This window comes from Falco peregrinus, chromosome 4 (genome assembly GCF_023634155.1).
Source record: "Falco peregrinus isolate bFalPer1 chromosome 4, bFalPer1.pri, whole genome shotgun sequence".
NCBI classification, from domain to species: Eukaryota; Metazoa; Chordata; class Aves; order Falconiformes; family Falconidae; genus Falco; species Falco peregrinus.
This window is the reverse complement of record NC_073724.1, coordinates 24,272,406-24,285,378: the sequence shown is the minus strand read 5'-3', so window position 1 is coordinate 24,285,378 and position 12,973 is coordinate 24,272,406. Positions and strand designations below refer to the sequence as shown.

Below are 12,973 nucleotides of genomic sequence, written 5' to 3'. Positions count from 1 at the left end.
GATGTTGATCTCATTTTTGGCATATTTTGAGAAAAGCATCATCTGATGACTGAACAAGTATATACTTTGAGGAATGTTCCATGATTTTTGTGTGGAGAAGGAATGTTTCAAATACAACAAGAATTGTTTTCTACACTAACTGATGGAAAGAGGTTGTTATATTCTGTAAGAAAATATTGTTGGAATACTGCTAAATATATTGTATTTATGTAAGGATTAATACATATATGTACATACATGCATATATATTAAAATTAAAATGTATATTTTTGTCTTGCAGGGGTTGATAAGCTGATCCGTCATTTACACAAACACAGCATACCCATAGCTGTTGCCACTAGCTCAGCTGAAGTGACATTTCAGATGAAAACAGCCAGACACAAAGAATTCTTTGATCTTTTTCATCATATCGTGTTGGGAGATGACCCTGAGGTGAAGTGTGGCAAGCCACAGCCTGATGCATTTCTAGTTTGTGCAAAGAGATTTCACCCTCCTGCACCTCCAGAGAAGGTAAGAAGGGGAAGGAACAAATGAACTGAAAAGTTACGAATATTGTGTTTGGCTATATTTGGATATTATTTTTTAATGTGATAAATACTTAAGATTTTATATAAAAATTATAAATTGGTAACCTCTGTTTTTAAAGATGTTTTTATGCTGTTGAAGCAAAAGATTGTTGGAAAGTATCATTTTCCCCGACTACGTATAGTGTTTGTAATGCAGATTGCTCTGATTTACTACGTGATAGTGTGCAGTAATAGGAAAGTGTAATGATTTTCCTCTCTATGCATAAATCTGCAAGCTGAACTTCACTACTCAAAGTTTGGCAACAGTTACTTAAACATAGATCAGTTTATTTTTCGTACATTCATGGCTGATTTACCTCTTAAGTGTCTAAACATTAAAGATACTTCTTTGTAGAGGGGGCATATATTTTTCCTAAGCCATCTCCTTCCTCCAGGATTCTAAATCTCTGAGATCATAGCTCTTGTTTTCTGATTTAAAACCAATAAATTTGAGCAATCTTTCTCAAACACTAGAGGTGTTCAGTTTCTCTCTCTTCATATATAAACCTTCCAAACTTGATTCTGAAATTGAAATCTGTAGGGAGAATATTTGAAAGATAAATTGAGAGTTAGTTAAAATAATGTCTTCGCTTCTATTTTAAATTAAAATGCCTTTCTCCTTAAAATACTTTTCTCACTTCTTGTCTGTCCTGAGTGGAATGCAAGTTCTGAAGTTTAGGAGTTTCATTACTGCAGAAAAATACATTACATACTAATTTTTAAGAAACATCTTTTTAGATGGATTAGATTGTAATTACTGTTTTCTCAGTGGGATTATTGAGGAAAAATGGTTACACAAATACATGTGGAATGATTATCTAAGATTTTTCAGCCTTTCATACTTCAAGTTCTCACCCAGAGTCTTAACTGGTATTTACGTTGCCTGGGAATACAAAGTAAAATAAGTTGGATGCTATGTAGCATACTATGAAGTGTTAACCAAAGTGATTTTGGCTTTTTTTTGTTTATTTGTTTTTTGAGGTTTTGGGGTTGGGGTTGGGTCTGGGTTGGGGTTTTTTTGCTGTTGGAAGTTCTCTTGATACTCTGTGTGTGAGGCCTTGTATGTATGGTACATCACAAAGTTAAAGGGGTCTGAGTGGCAAGACCTTAGAGTCAAGTAGTATGAGTTTTGAACATGTTAAGGTTCTGTTCAGAGCAAGCACTGGGAAGCATCCCAAAGTTTTGAAGGGACTAAGAGGAGTTGAAAACAAGCCTAAACCACAGCTTAATGTTGCTTTCATATAAAATTATTCTTTCTTGCTTAACTGTATGTCTAGGGAACAGAAAAAGAGGGTATGTTCCTGTGATGTTGCATGGTGTGGTTTTGGTGAAGCAGGATGAGAGGTGTGTAACACATGGTTTTCAGTTGGATGGAGGTATGTCTGTAAGTGTTCTGAAATTCTGAAAGTAAAAGAGCAGAAAGTATAAAGCTGGGCCGTAACTGGTATTGTATCTGAAGGAGAGGTAAGGAAATGGAATGTCAGCTGTGTTAATGACAAATTAAACTATTATTTAATGTGAGGAGCATAATAGTAACATCTAAAGGGGCAGCCTTCCCAAAATTCTTAGTTTATATGGCTCTTGTTTCAGAAAAGTCACCAGGTGGTAATAATTAAAAAGGACAAAACCACAAAAAAGCCCGACGCAAACAACAACAAAAACAGTGATTCTGCATTGCAGATATTTTTATTTATTCAGCAGGAAGTAGCCTTAGACATATTAACAATGAAAAAAGATTTGAAGATAATAGTAGCACTTATTACACTTAAAAATTTTAAACTTTAAAGGTATGTTAGACAAAATTTCAGTGTTCATGATAGTTTTGTGTAAATTTCTTTAACCTTTCTTTGAAGAAGAGCATAAATGTTTGAACACATGCTTTTCCTTTATATGAAATATAACAGCATTCATATTCCCTTAGTGCAGATAATTTAGCTGAACTTTTTTTTGTTGCATCTAACAAGTCACAAATGTCTAAATACGGGAATTTAGCACAAGCACAGAACTCTGAAGAAGGAAGTCAAAATAATACATGCAAAAGTATTTTAAATATTCATGACCAATTGCAATGTAGTGTTGGCATCCACAGTGTTTAGTCCCAAGTGGTGAACTAATAGAGCTACAGGTTTGGATTTCATGCTAAAAATCAGTAACATGCCAGTTTGCAGCAAAATATCAGGAGATAGAGGCAACGTCTGCATAAGGAAGTAATTGATCTCAAGAGAAACAGATTATTAGAGCAATGTATTTGGTGCTTAGGCCCATACATCTATCCTGTATGTGGTTTGACTGTTTTCTGTTAGATTATATTTACTCTGAAAGCTGTATAAGGTTCTTTGCAGCTTTATGTCCACTTAAGCATTGGAGATAACTTGATATGTCCCTGGAGGGAACTTCCACTTCAGCTTTCTGCTAAAGCAACCTAGTACACACCAAAAACACTTAGTAAAACAAACTATCAGGTAGCAACTGAGGACTGTCAGATTTGCTTCAAAACTTCACTGCTGCTCCAAGCGAAAAATGCAATGTTGCCATACAAGGCCAAATCCAGAATTTAGCTGTAGTGGCATACCAGCCTGTGATCTGCCGTGCAGGCAAACTCCTACAAGTAGGCAGTTCTAAAATGCTATAAAAATAGATATGATGTCTGCTTTACTGTCATTGAAGGATGTCATAATTGTCCATCTGGGAATATCTTAGGTGTTGACCTTTTGGTTTGCGGTCTTTGGTTAACCAGGAACTTAATAAGCAAAATGATGAAACCACAGCACGGGGATTTCAAACAAGATACAACCTCCAAATTCAGCTGAGGTCTTACTGTCTTGTGTTGCATGAAGTTCCATATGAACTGCCAGCACTAGTAACAATGAACTGTCATATAAGTAATGAACTAAATCAGTCAGGTAATCAAAATGTGATCTGCAGATTAAATACTACAAATTTTGTCTTTCACTAAAATTAAATTATTTTATTTTTAAATATATGCTAAATTCTGCTCTCAAATACACAGATGGAATTTGTATGAAAACCGGCTGGAGCTGTACATATGTAGAAACAATGTGTACTTGAATATTGTGGAAATATCAAGTCACAATACTCAAAACATTGTGTTCTTTTCCATACATTTTATATAGACAATTAAAAAAGTTGTCAAAGTATTCTTTTTGTTTGAGTTTTTTTTTATTATTTTCCTACCTTTATATGATCATAATTTGGAATGTAAGTTGTTTCACAGTTTTCTAGAATTAGTTACGTAGTATGTTACTATTTTTCAAACTTTTACAATGGGAGTTTCTTTTAGGAGAACCTTTAAAATGAGCTGCAGAGGCAAAATTGGAGTTTCATTGATGACATCACTGTGAAATTTGGTGAGTTCAGCTGTATATGCCAAAGGATGTCAAAGACAAGAACGGCTTCTATAAGTACATAGGACACAAAAGGAAGACTAGGGAAAGTGTATGCCCATTGCTGAATCAGATGGGGGACTTGGTTACACAGGATGTGAAAAAGGCTGAAGTGCTGAATGTAGCAGATCAGGAATGCCAGAGACCAGAGGCAAAGGTTGGAGCAAGAAAGATGAACCCTTGTTGGAAGAGGATCAGGTCAGGGAATACTAAAGCAAACTGGACATTAATAAGTCCATGTGCCCTGATGGAATGCATCCTCAAGTGCTGAGGGAGCTGGCAGATGTCATTGCAAGGCCACTCTCTACAGTCTTCTGTTGATCGTGGTGACTGGGAGAAGTGTTCAAAGACTGTAGGAAGGCAAATGTCACTCCTATCTTAAAGAAAGGCAAGAAGGAGAACCCAGGGAACTACAGGTTGCTCATCCTCACCTGGATCCCTGGAAAGGTGATGGAGCAACTAATCCTGAAAACCATTTCCGGGCACAGTAAGGATGAGCATCAGGAGCAGTCAGGGTGGCTTCACCAAGGGGAAGTCATGCTTGACCAACTTGATAAACAACTTTAATGCAGTGGCTGTTGTCTGCCTGGACTACAGTCGGGCCTTTGACACTCTCTCCTATGAGATCCTCATAGAGAAGCTGTTGATATATGGGCCGGATGAGCAGACAGTGAGGTGGGTCGAAAACTGTCTGACCTGCTGAGCCCAGAGGGTGGTGATCAGTGGCACAAAGTCTAGTTGGAGGCCAGTGACTAGCAGCATATCCCAGGGGTCCATACTGGGTCTAGTCCGGTTTAACATCTTCATTAATGACCTGGTTGATGGGGCAGTGTGCTGATGAAGAGAATGAGCAGGGGTATCTTATGAACATACCTGAAAGGAGAGTGTAGAGAAGGCAGAGACAGGCTGTGTTTGGTGGTGCCCAGTGACAGAACCAGAGGCAGTGGGCACAAACACACATAGGAGGCTGTCTAAGCACAAAGAAGCACTTTTTAACCATGTGACTGAGCACTGGCAGAGGTTGCCCAGAGCGATGGTAGTCTCCCTCCTTGGAGATGTTAAAAAGCTGTCTGGACATGGTCCTGGGCAACTTGGCTGTAGGTGTCCCTGCTTGAACAGCGAGGGGTTGGACCAGGTGACCTCCAGAGGTCCCTTCCAACCTCGGTCATCCTGTGATTCAGTGATACACTTTGCAGATTTGATCTGGAGAAAAAACAAGTACACAAAAGTGCTTTTGCTAAACAATATTTTTCTGTTCCATTTTTTATGTAAAGTTCAAATTATTTAAAATGATACTTTTGGAATTCATAAATATTAGAATTTTATTTTTAGCTTTAAAACAGTTTCTAATAACCGTGCTGTTCATCTGTTTCGGTGTATATTTGTATATTTATACATATATATATATATCTCAACTATAACTTTTCAATGTTATCTTGAAGTAATTTTGTTTCATAATAAAAATGTTATGATACTGGATTTATTTCAAATATGGCTCTGATGCAGAGGGTTTTAGACATTCCCATGCAAACATTTATATATACTTCCATTAAAAACATATGGATGAATTACTTACCTACTTGAGGATGTGGCAGTTCAAGGCCTTTCTTTCCAGTATTTTGGTCATTTTGCCTATAGTTTTCCTGTAAATTAAAAGACCTTATCAGCAGTGTAAATTGAAAACAAACAAATACTACTTATATCCATTGTTTTAAAAGAGGAAGACTGTAGTAATGCAATACAAATGGTCATAACGCTCTTATGAAGTATCAGTCTGTTCTATTTAAAAAGTTCCAAGTGATGTAAATTATCACCTTAATTTAAAACACTATTTCTTTGCAGTTTCTTCCATTTCTAATTAATTAATTGATCCCATAGTTACGAATAATCTCTGTACCAAATCTAGGGAGAGCTCATTAAAATTTTTCAGACTGATTAAATGGCATTAGGATTTATGAGTCTCAGTGGACTTTTTATGTCATAGAAAAGAGAAGTTCAAAGAGAAATTTTCTGAGACTTTTGCTACGAAAAATGTAGGGAAAGAGTAATAAAGATTCAGAAGATTATGACCATTTTGTATTTTTAGTCTATATTATACAAGGGAAACAGAGGGTCAAGAAGACTGCTTTAGCATTTAGCACTTAATGTGACCTACATTGTTGTGAGCTTGTGTAAAAAGGATGCCAAAATTTTTTCTTACCCCACTCCATTTTTATCCTTTTTCTACTTCCCCCCCACAACTGCACTACTTTTAGTGCATGCATGTAGTGTATGTATTTCACTTATTATGGTTTTCAGAGAAGCAGTTATTTTATTAGTGATGTTTTTTCCATTCCTTATGTATACCTGGAGGCTGAATTTATTAGAAGTACTTTAAATAAGGTACGGAAATTACAAAGGCATGAACAGCCATTCTAGGTGGTATACTGAGCTGTAAATTGGAATCCCTGCTGTTCAAATCACATATCTTAGTCATCATAAATCTGCCCCTTTTCCATTTTATAAATGAATTGACTTGCACTCTTTCCTGCATATTTACAATTCACAAATCAGACATTTTATTTTAGAAGTAGCAAAAGCATTAAATGTAAAAATACGTAGACATTTTTCATCTTAGTTCAAACCTACATGAATGGTTGTCTCTTCAACCTTGTCTCTACTCTGTCCTTTGATAGACCTACATTACCAATTTTCCTCAGCTGAAACACTTCTCTAGACAGCTGTTCATGGTATAAACCATTCTGATTTAGCCAAGCTCTGCTGTCTTATCTCCTTGGACTCAATTTTTACCAGTTATTTTAGCATGTTAACAGCTGTTTGCTTTTTCTAGTGGTATATAGTCTGCAATCATAATGATCATAGTACACCTAGCTTTTAAAGTGTTAGGCTGCATTCAGTTGGACAGTTGAAGAAGAGTTTGTAGTAGATCACTGTTCACATATGCTGCAGTCTGTGCAGAAGCAGATACAGCACATGCCAGCAGCTGTGTGAAGAGGATCAGTGTTGCTCCATGACTCTTTCCAGCTGCTGGTGTGTTTTAAGGTAGAAAGCAGAATGTGGGCTTTCTTTTTGGAAGCCACTTGACTTTATTGTCTGTACTGATGTTTTTACAGTTCCTTAATTAATTCAAATTAGGCAGTTGATGAGTTAGAGCCAATGAAGAGCTTCCAGTATCATTTAATTTGATTTGTTGGTGCCAGCTCCTGTGTAGCCAGGCGGCTAGTACACTGACTGAAGGTCTGGGATGTTTGAGTGTTTCTGGTGTGTGTGTTTTCTTGCTGGGATTTTTTGGAGATAATTTCCTTAGTGCTTGCACAGAGCGCCCCTTTGGAATCCCTTAGATGCAAGTTGTGCTCACTCAGCCCTCCTGTTAGCCTCCCGCAAGCGTGCTGTCCTGCACAGTGGCCAGCTTCCAAGCAAAGCAGACTCTGCTCTCCCTTGGCAAAAGTGTGGTGGGGATGGTGCTCCCTGGGAAGTGGTGGGACTGCTGAGCTACTGGTTCCGTGACACAAGAGCTTGAAACCACTGCTCCTGCATACACACAGCATGCTCAAGTTTGCAGCAAAAGCAGAGTTCACTCCCTTGACAAATTTAGATTACATATGGCAGATTTTACTGTTTACTGTACATGGGGCGACTGGGAGGTGAGTGAAGTATCTTGCATCATTTGTGTGTCCCCAGATTAGATTAGTTGTTCCATGCATACATACCCTTAAGTGTTGAGAGTGAATAGCAAGTGAAATCTGAAAGGGTGTATCTTTTGGCTTGAGAACAGGACATTTCTACTTGTCTGCCTTCTCACCAAGATGAGATGTCAAGTTCAGTAGGGACTTCTCTTTCTGACTTTATAGTTTTTTGAGAAATGAGTTTTTTGCTTTCATGTGTGCATCCAAAATTGCCCAATCTCAACAGCTTGTGTCTATTTCTCAAGATCGAAACATCTCTTGTGGTGGTTAATCTTTTCTAAATCATAATTGGAAAAGTAGTCCCAGTGAGTTCCTAAAATGTCGAGAAAAATTTTCTCCACAGAGAACGTAACAGCAATCCAGGACTTCTGGTTTCTTTTTAAAGGTGATCAGAAGAGAGGGTTGTCCTTGTCCACTGTGTGGAATACTTCCTCAAAAAATAGAAGAAAGCTTTTTGAGCACTCTTTGACCTGAGGGTTTCAGTCTTCCAGTTTTGGAGTATCCTTAGGGACTGTACTAGTTACCACATGGTATACCAAGTCTTTGCTCAGGAAGGTTCTTGACTAGAAATTTTTCCTGAATTCATAAAGCCTTTACTTTTCTTGCTTTGCAGTGTGACTGAAGACTTATTTTTAGATGTGAAGCTGTGATTTTGAGTATTTAGTATGGGTTCCTGGCTTAGTTCTTGAATGCCTGCTACTGTGGGGCACTGCAAAATAACAAACAGCATAATTTTGTGGGTTTGTTTTTGGGTTTTTTCCCCCTGCTGGAGGGACTGTTGATTTCAGACAGACACTGAAGAAATCTAAAGGAATACATTATTAATAAATTATACCTTTAAATTGCTTATTATGCAATTGCCTGTCAGGCAATTTAAAGTAAGTAGGTATTGAACAATGTAGATTTTTATGTGTTAGGACCTCCATCTTGAAGTACTGCTAGAAGCTTACAGCTTAGGATGCGAAGATCAGAGCACTCTAGTGGAATGTACTTTTTATGTGATATGCTGCTGGACAGTCTGTTGGCTGAATCCCGTACCTCCTCAGCTTCTAAATAGTCTAAGCATGTAGCCTTTATTTGTGTCTCCCAGGCTGGATGGTGAAGTCTTTGGTTATGAAACTCAACTTCTGTCTTTGTAAGTGTAATGGACATGGCTGTAGAGAGAAGAACGTGAGATGTTTCATCACACTTAACAATCCAGGAATTCTGAAGATCTGCTATACACAATCACCCTTTCCCTATATCCATAGCTGGCCACTATTTTATATTTACAAGACAATTAAAGGAAGGAGACAGTTATAAAGTTGTTTGGTTTGTTTTCAATTACCATGCTCTCAGTTCACATGGTTGATTTTCTTCCTTCCTCTTCTCCTGAGGTATGTGTGCATGTGTGTGCACACCCCCAGCCCCATGCTGGCAGTCTTTGTTATGTATTTGTGGAAGAAAAATGAGATGTTGCATGCCTTGAAAGTAATTTAGCTCTTAAGTGTTTCAGACATTGCCCTTGTTACTGCAGTGCATGTTTATTTATGGATGTATTTGTCTTATGGAGATGAAAAAAGTAATTGAAATTCCATGCAAAAAATAACCTGGTCAAGGTTTGCTTTCACTTAATGCATCTGATTGGAAGAGGAAAGAAGGATTATAATTGGTTCTTTGTCTTTGGGGCACACTACTTGGGGGGTGGAGGCAGGAGTAATTTTTTTTTTCCTTGCATTTGTCTTGATAATGTATCAAGTAGCTGCTAAGGGACTTGATGAAATGTGATGCAGAATAATAAATTATGTTCTGCAGCCTTCTTTGCTTCTACGTGAGGTGCGTGTGTAAGCACAAAGAGACTGGTACACCTCCAGATTCTAAAAGCATTATATTCAGATTAGCAGGTCACTGGAGATGCGTTGCTAATTGTTTTAGGGAACTCATTATGGGTATTATCACATATTAATTATGCATGGTAAGTAGTAAAAAAGAGGGGGGGGAAATCCTTCTTTTATAATAAATTGCTCACTGAGTTATCTTTTCTTTCTTTCAAGACCTTAAGCATTTTTTGGAGATGCCAAACAGAGCAGTCATTGAATAATTAGATTTTAATTAACAAGAATTTTCACAGAAAAATGTTTTAATGTCTTGGGTTATAGCAAGCATGAATAAATCCTCTTTCCAAAAGATCTACTGCACTGATTCTCTCTGTATCTCAAGTTACCTTTCTAATCACCCCAGAGCTTGTTGTAACAATGCTTTTCAACAGTTTCAGGACAAAGAATCAAGACTGAAACAAGGAATTGCATTGTTAGCAGTATTTTTTGGTTTCTTCTTTATAAATTATTGTCATGGGGAGACCTCCAGAAACGTTTGAAAGACTACAGTCAACTATGTATTGTTTCAGTGCACTAAGGCTGGGGGGGGCGGGACGACACACACGACAGAATTCATTTGTTTGCTGCTTTTTTTATGTGTGTTTTGGGGTTTTTTGTTCGTTTCTTTCTGATTGTGGAGATGTGGTTTTAGGTAATTTTCAGAGACCTGCTATTTGTGGTACGGTTCTGCTTATTCTGTTGTGTGGTAAAGAATTTGTAGGAGTTTTTCTGGCATGGTTGCAGAAAACCTACATACAGGACCATCAATTAACACTGACAAATTATTTATAGTCTAAACAGGGCAAAGCATTTTGCTCAGGCTGATTGCTGTATCACAAAATCAGTGCACTCTACAAGACAATTACAAAGTATACTCCATAAAGCAATGTTTGAGAATTATTTTTTTTATTATTATTGTGATAGACTGGTGGTGTAAAGATAAAAGACCTTGTAGCACACACAAGAGCTGAAGAAGTGACAGCTTTATCTGTTAAAAAAAGGATGCTTAACATTTCCATTCCAGCGTCTCTTTATCTTAGAATAATAGCGTGATTCAAAGCCAAGAAGGAAATGGTTCAAGTTAAGCTTCAGTAAGACTGAAGCAATTCTGATTTAAAATAGAAAACAATTCCAACTAGTGATAAAAATGTTGTTGTCCTATTCCATCAAAGAAAGCTTTTCATTTTTGTCTAAATAATACTGAATAAATTGTTGTTGATGCTCAGATGCAGTGTCCATCTTATTTGGTTCCATCACTGATGACAACTAATACCAGAGGCTAATAATCACCTTTTAGCTAGAGGGGGTTAGTTTATCCACTTAAATTCTGTTGCTTCCATGTCAAGTAATTGAAGGCTTTAGTAAGCTTTTCACAGTATTTGTTTTTTTCTTGATTCTGATGACTATGTGGGACAATGAGTTCTGTAAACTTTTTGCAAGTGTTCTGAATTTCTCACCTTGTAACTTCTTTGAATGTCAGCTTTTTTTTTTTATGTTATGAGTGGGAAAGATAAGAAGTAATTGATCTGCCACTCAGTATTTTAAATACTACTCATAACTTCCCTTTTTATTTTTTGCTCCATAAGTAAAACACTTTACAGTCTGTTCAGACTCTCACCATCCTGAAAGGGTTGTTTGGGAATTTTTTTGAGGAGTGGGGAGTAGTGGTGCATGCTTGGCTTTTGATTTTTTTTTTTTCTTCATAAGCATACTGATTGCATTTCTTCAGACCCTTCCTATCAAAAATATTTCAACATGGAATAGTGACTGTGGCATACAGTACCTGGAGTACTCCAGATGAGTATTCCAACATTGTATAGGAATATATAAAATATCACCCAAGCTCTGAGTTTTCACTGAGCTGTCTACAGTGATGTCTAGTCCTTAAGCTGAATGCTACAAGATGTACATTTATTTTTTTTCCAACTAATGGGTTACATTAAGCTAATTGCTTACATTTCTTCACCATTTTATTTCATTTGATGCTTGACTGCCCAGCAGACTCCCCAAGTCTGTCACTCCCAAGTTTCTTACAGGTGTTTCTTATCCCAGCTAACCTACATAACTTTGTCATCAGCAGATTATACCAAGTGTAGAAGTAAGGATTACTAGTCAATAATTCCCTGAATAACACCAGAATTCTTTTAAAATGCATCTACAACTACTTTCTAAAATAGTGGCATGATAATGAGAAATGGTTTTTAAATGTAAGTCCTTCACTTCATAGTTTAGTTGCTTCAAAGCCTCAGGGTCTTGCTGACTAGCCAAGACTAGCTGATGAGATTTCATCCATTACTGAAAATATCTTCTGTTACAGAACATGTTTTCCTCCATTAGGAAATTGTCCTCTTTCTCCTGACCAGATACCTGGTCACAGTGATCCATTCAGCTGCTGTCTCCAGAACATATTATTACATCCTGCAGCTTCAAACTAGAGTGGAAGCATTAGAGGTTGCAGCCAATTGCCCTGAGCTTTGAAGTTATTACAGACTCAGTATATTACTGACACAGAAAAAGTTCCATGGAAAAAAATATAATAGTACATAACTTACTTTACTGTGTTCCACTTTCAATAATGCAGTTATCCCAAGATAAGTACAACAGAACCTTTTATTCTACAAAGAATGATCACGTATCTTAGGTAGAATGCATTTGCAGTTTTAAGATTAGCTATGAATTCAGTCATGAGTTTTTAACTTTTCAAGCAGAGAATTTTTATTGAGAACTTTTTTCCCTTAAACTTCAGCAAAAAGTGTTTGCAATTATTTTAGTTTTTTCCTCAGAAGATAGTGTCTTCTAATTATAGTAATAACTAGTACAATGGTCATATGACAACCGCCATGAAAAGTTACATTGTGTAGAGCAGGTGTTTGAAGTTTGGAAAGCTGGAAGTCCTGCAGTCAGATGTTCCATGAGTCAGGAATAATGCTATGACTCTGCCATACTATGACCATTACTAGACCTGGGAATGGCCCCGAGTTTCCTTATGTTTGTGTGCCATGGCTGCTCACTGTGTATACCACATTTATATTTAAGTGTACATTAAACCCTGAGGAGAAAAAAAAGTGTCAAATCCATGTATGATGGATGATAAGCATGGAGCCTGCTCTGGACAACTGTTAGAGCACTATGAAATATATATAAACTTCTAAGACTGTAAGAAGTACAGATGTAGCTTGTGGAAGCTAGTCACACACACACACCTTGCACTAATTGGCATTTATGTAATGAATGTTCTGGGGTTTTTCATGAACAAGGTTCCAAATTCCTATTTTAGATGACAAGCAAGTGTTGTCCCTCAGTTTGCCTCAGAGTTAAAGAGTTAACAGAGGTAATTTCTGATAAAATTAGGTGGTGAATCAGCCAGCTCTGCATGAGCTTTCAGATGTATTCCCCGCTGCCCTGGTCTAGCAAGGAGCAAAATGGTTTAAGCAAGGCAAATTTCAGTTAATAGCTCAGCA

General features: G+C 37.2%; 1 protein-coding gene across 1 annotated transcript in view; it reads left to right on the top strand.

Annotated features, from left to right (window-relative positions):
- PUDP (pseudouridine 5'-phosphatase) overlaps window positions 1-12,973 on the top strand; it is a 75,369-nt gene that overhangs the window by 41,559 nt on the left and 20,837 nt on the right. Inside the window, exon 3 of the mRNA XM_055801140.1 lies at window positions 281-510. Coding sequence (XP_055657115.1) covers window positions 281-510 — 230 coding nt within the window. The remainder of the gene's footprint in view (window positions 1-280; window positions 511-12,973) is intronic.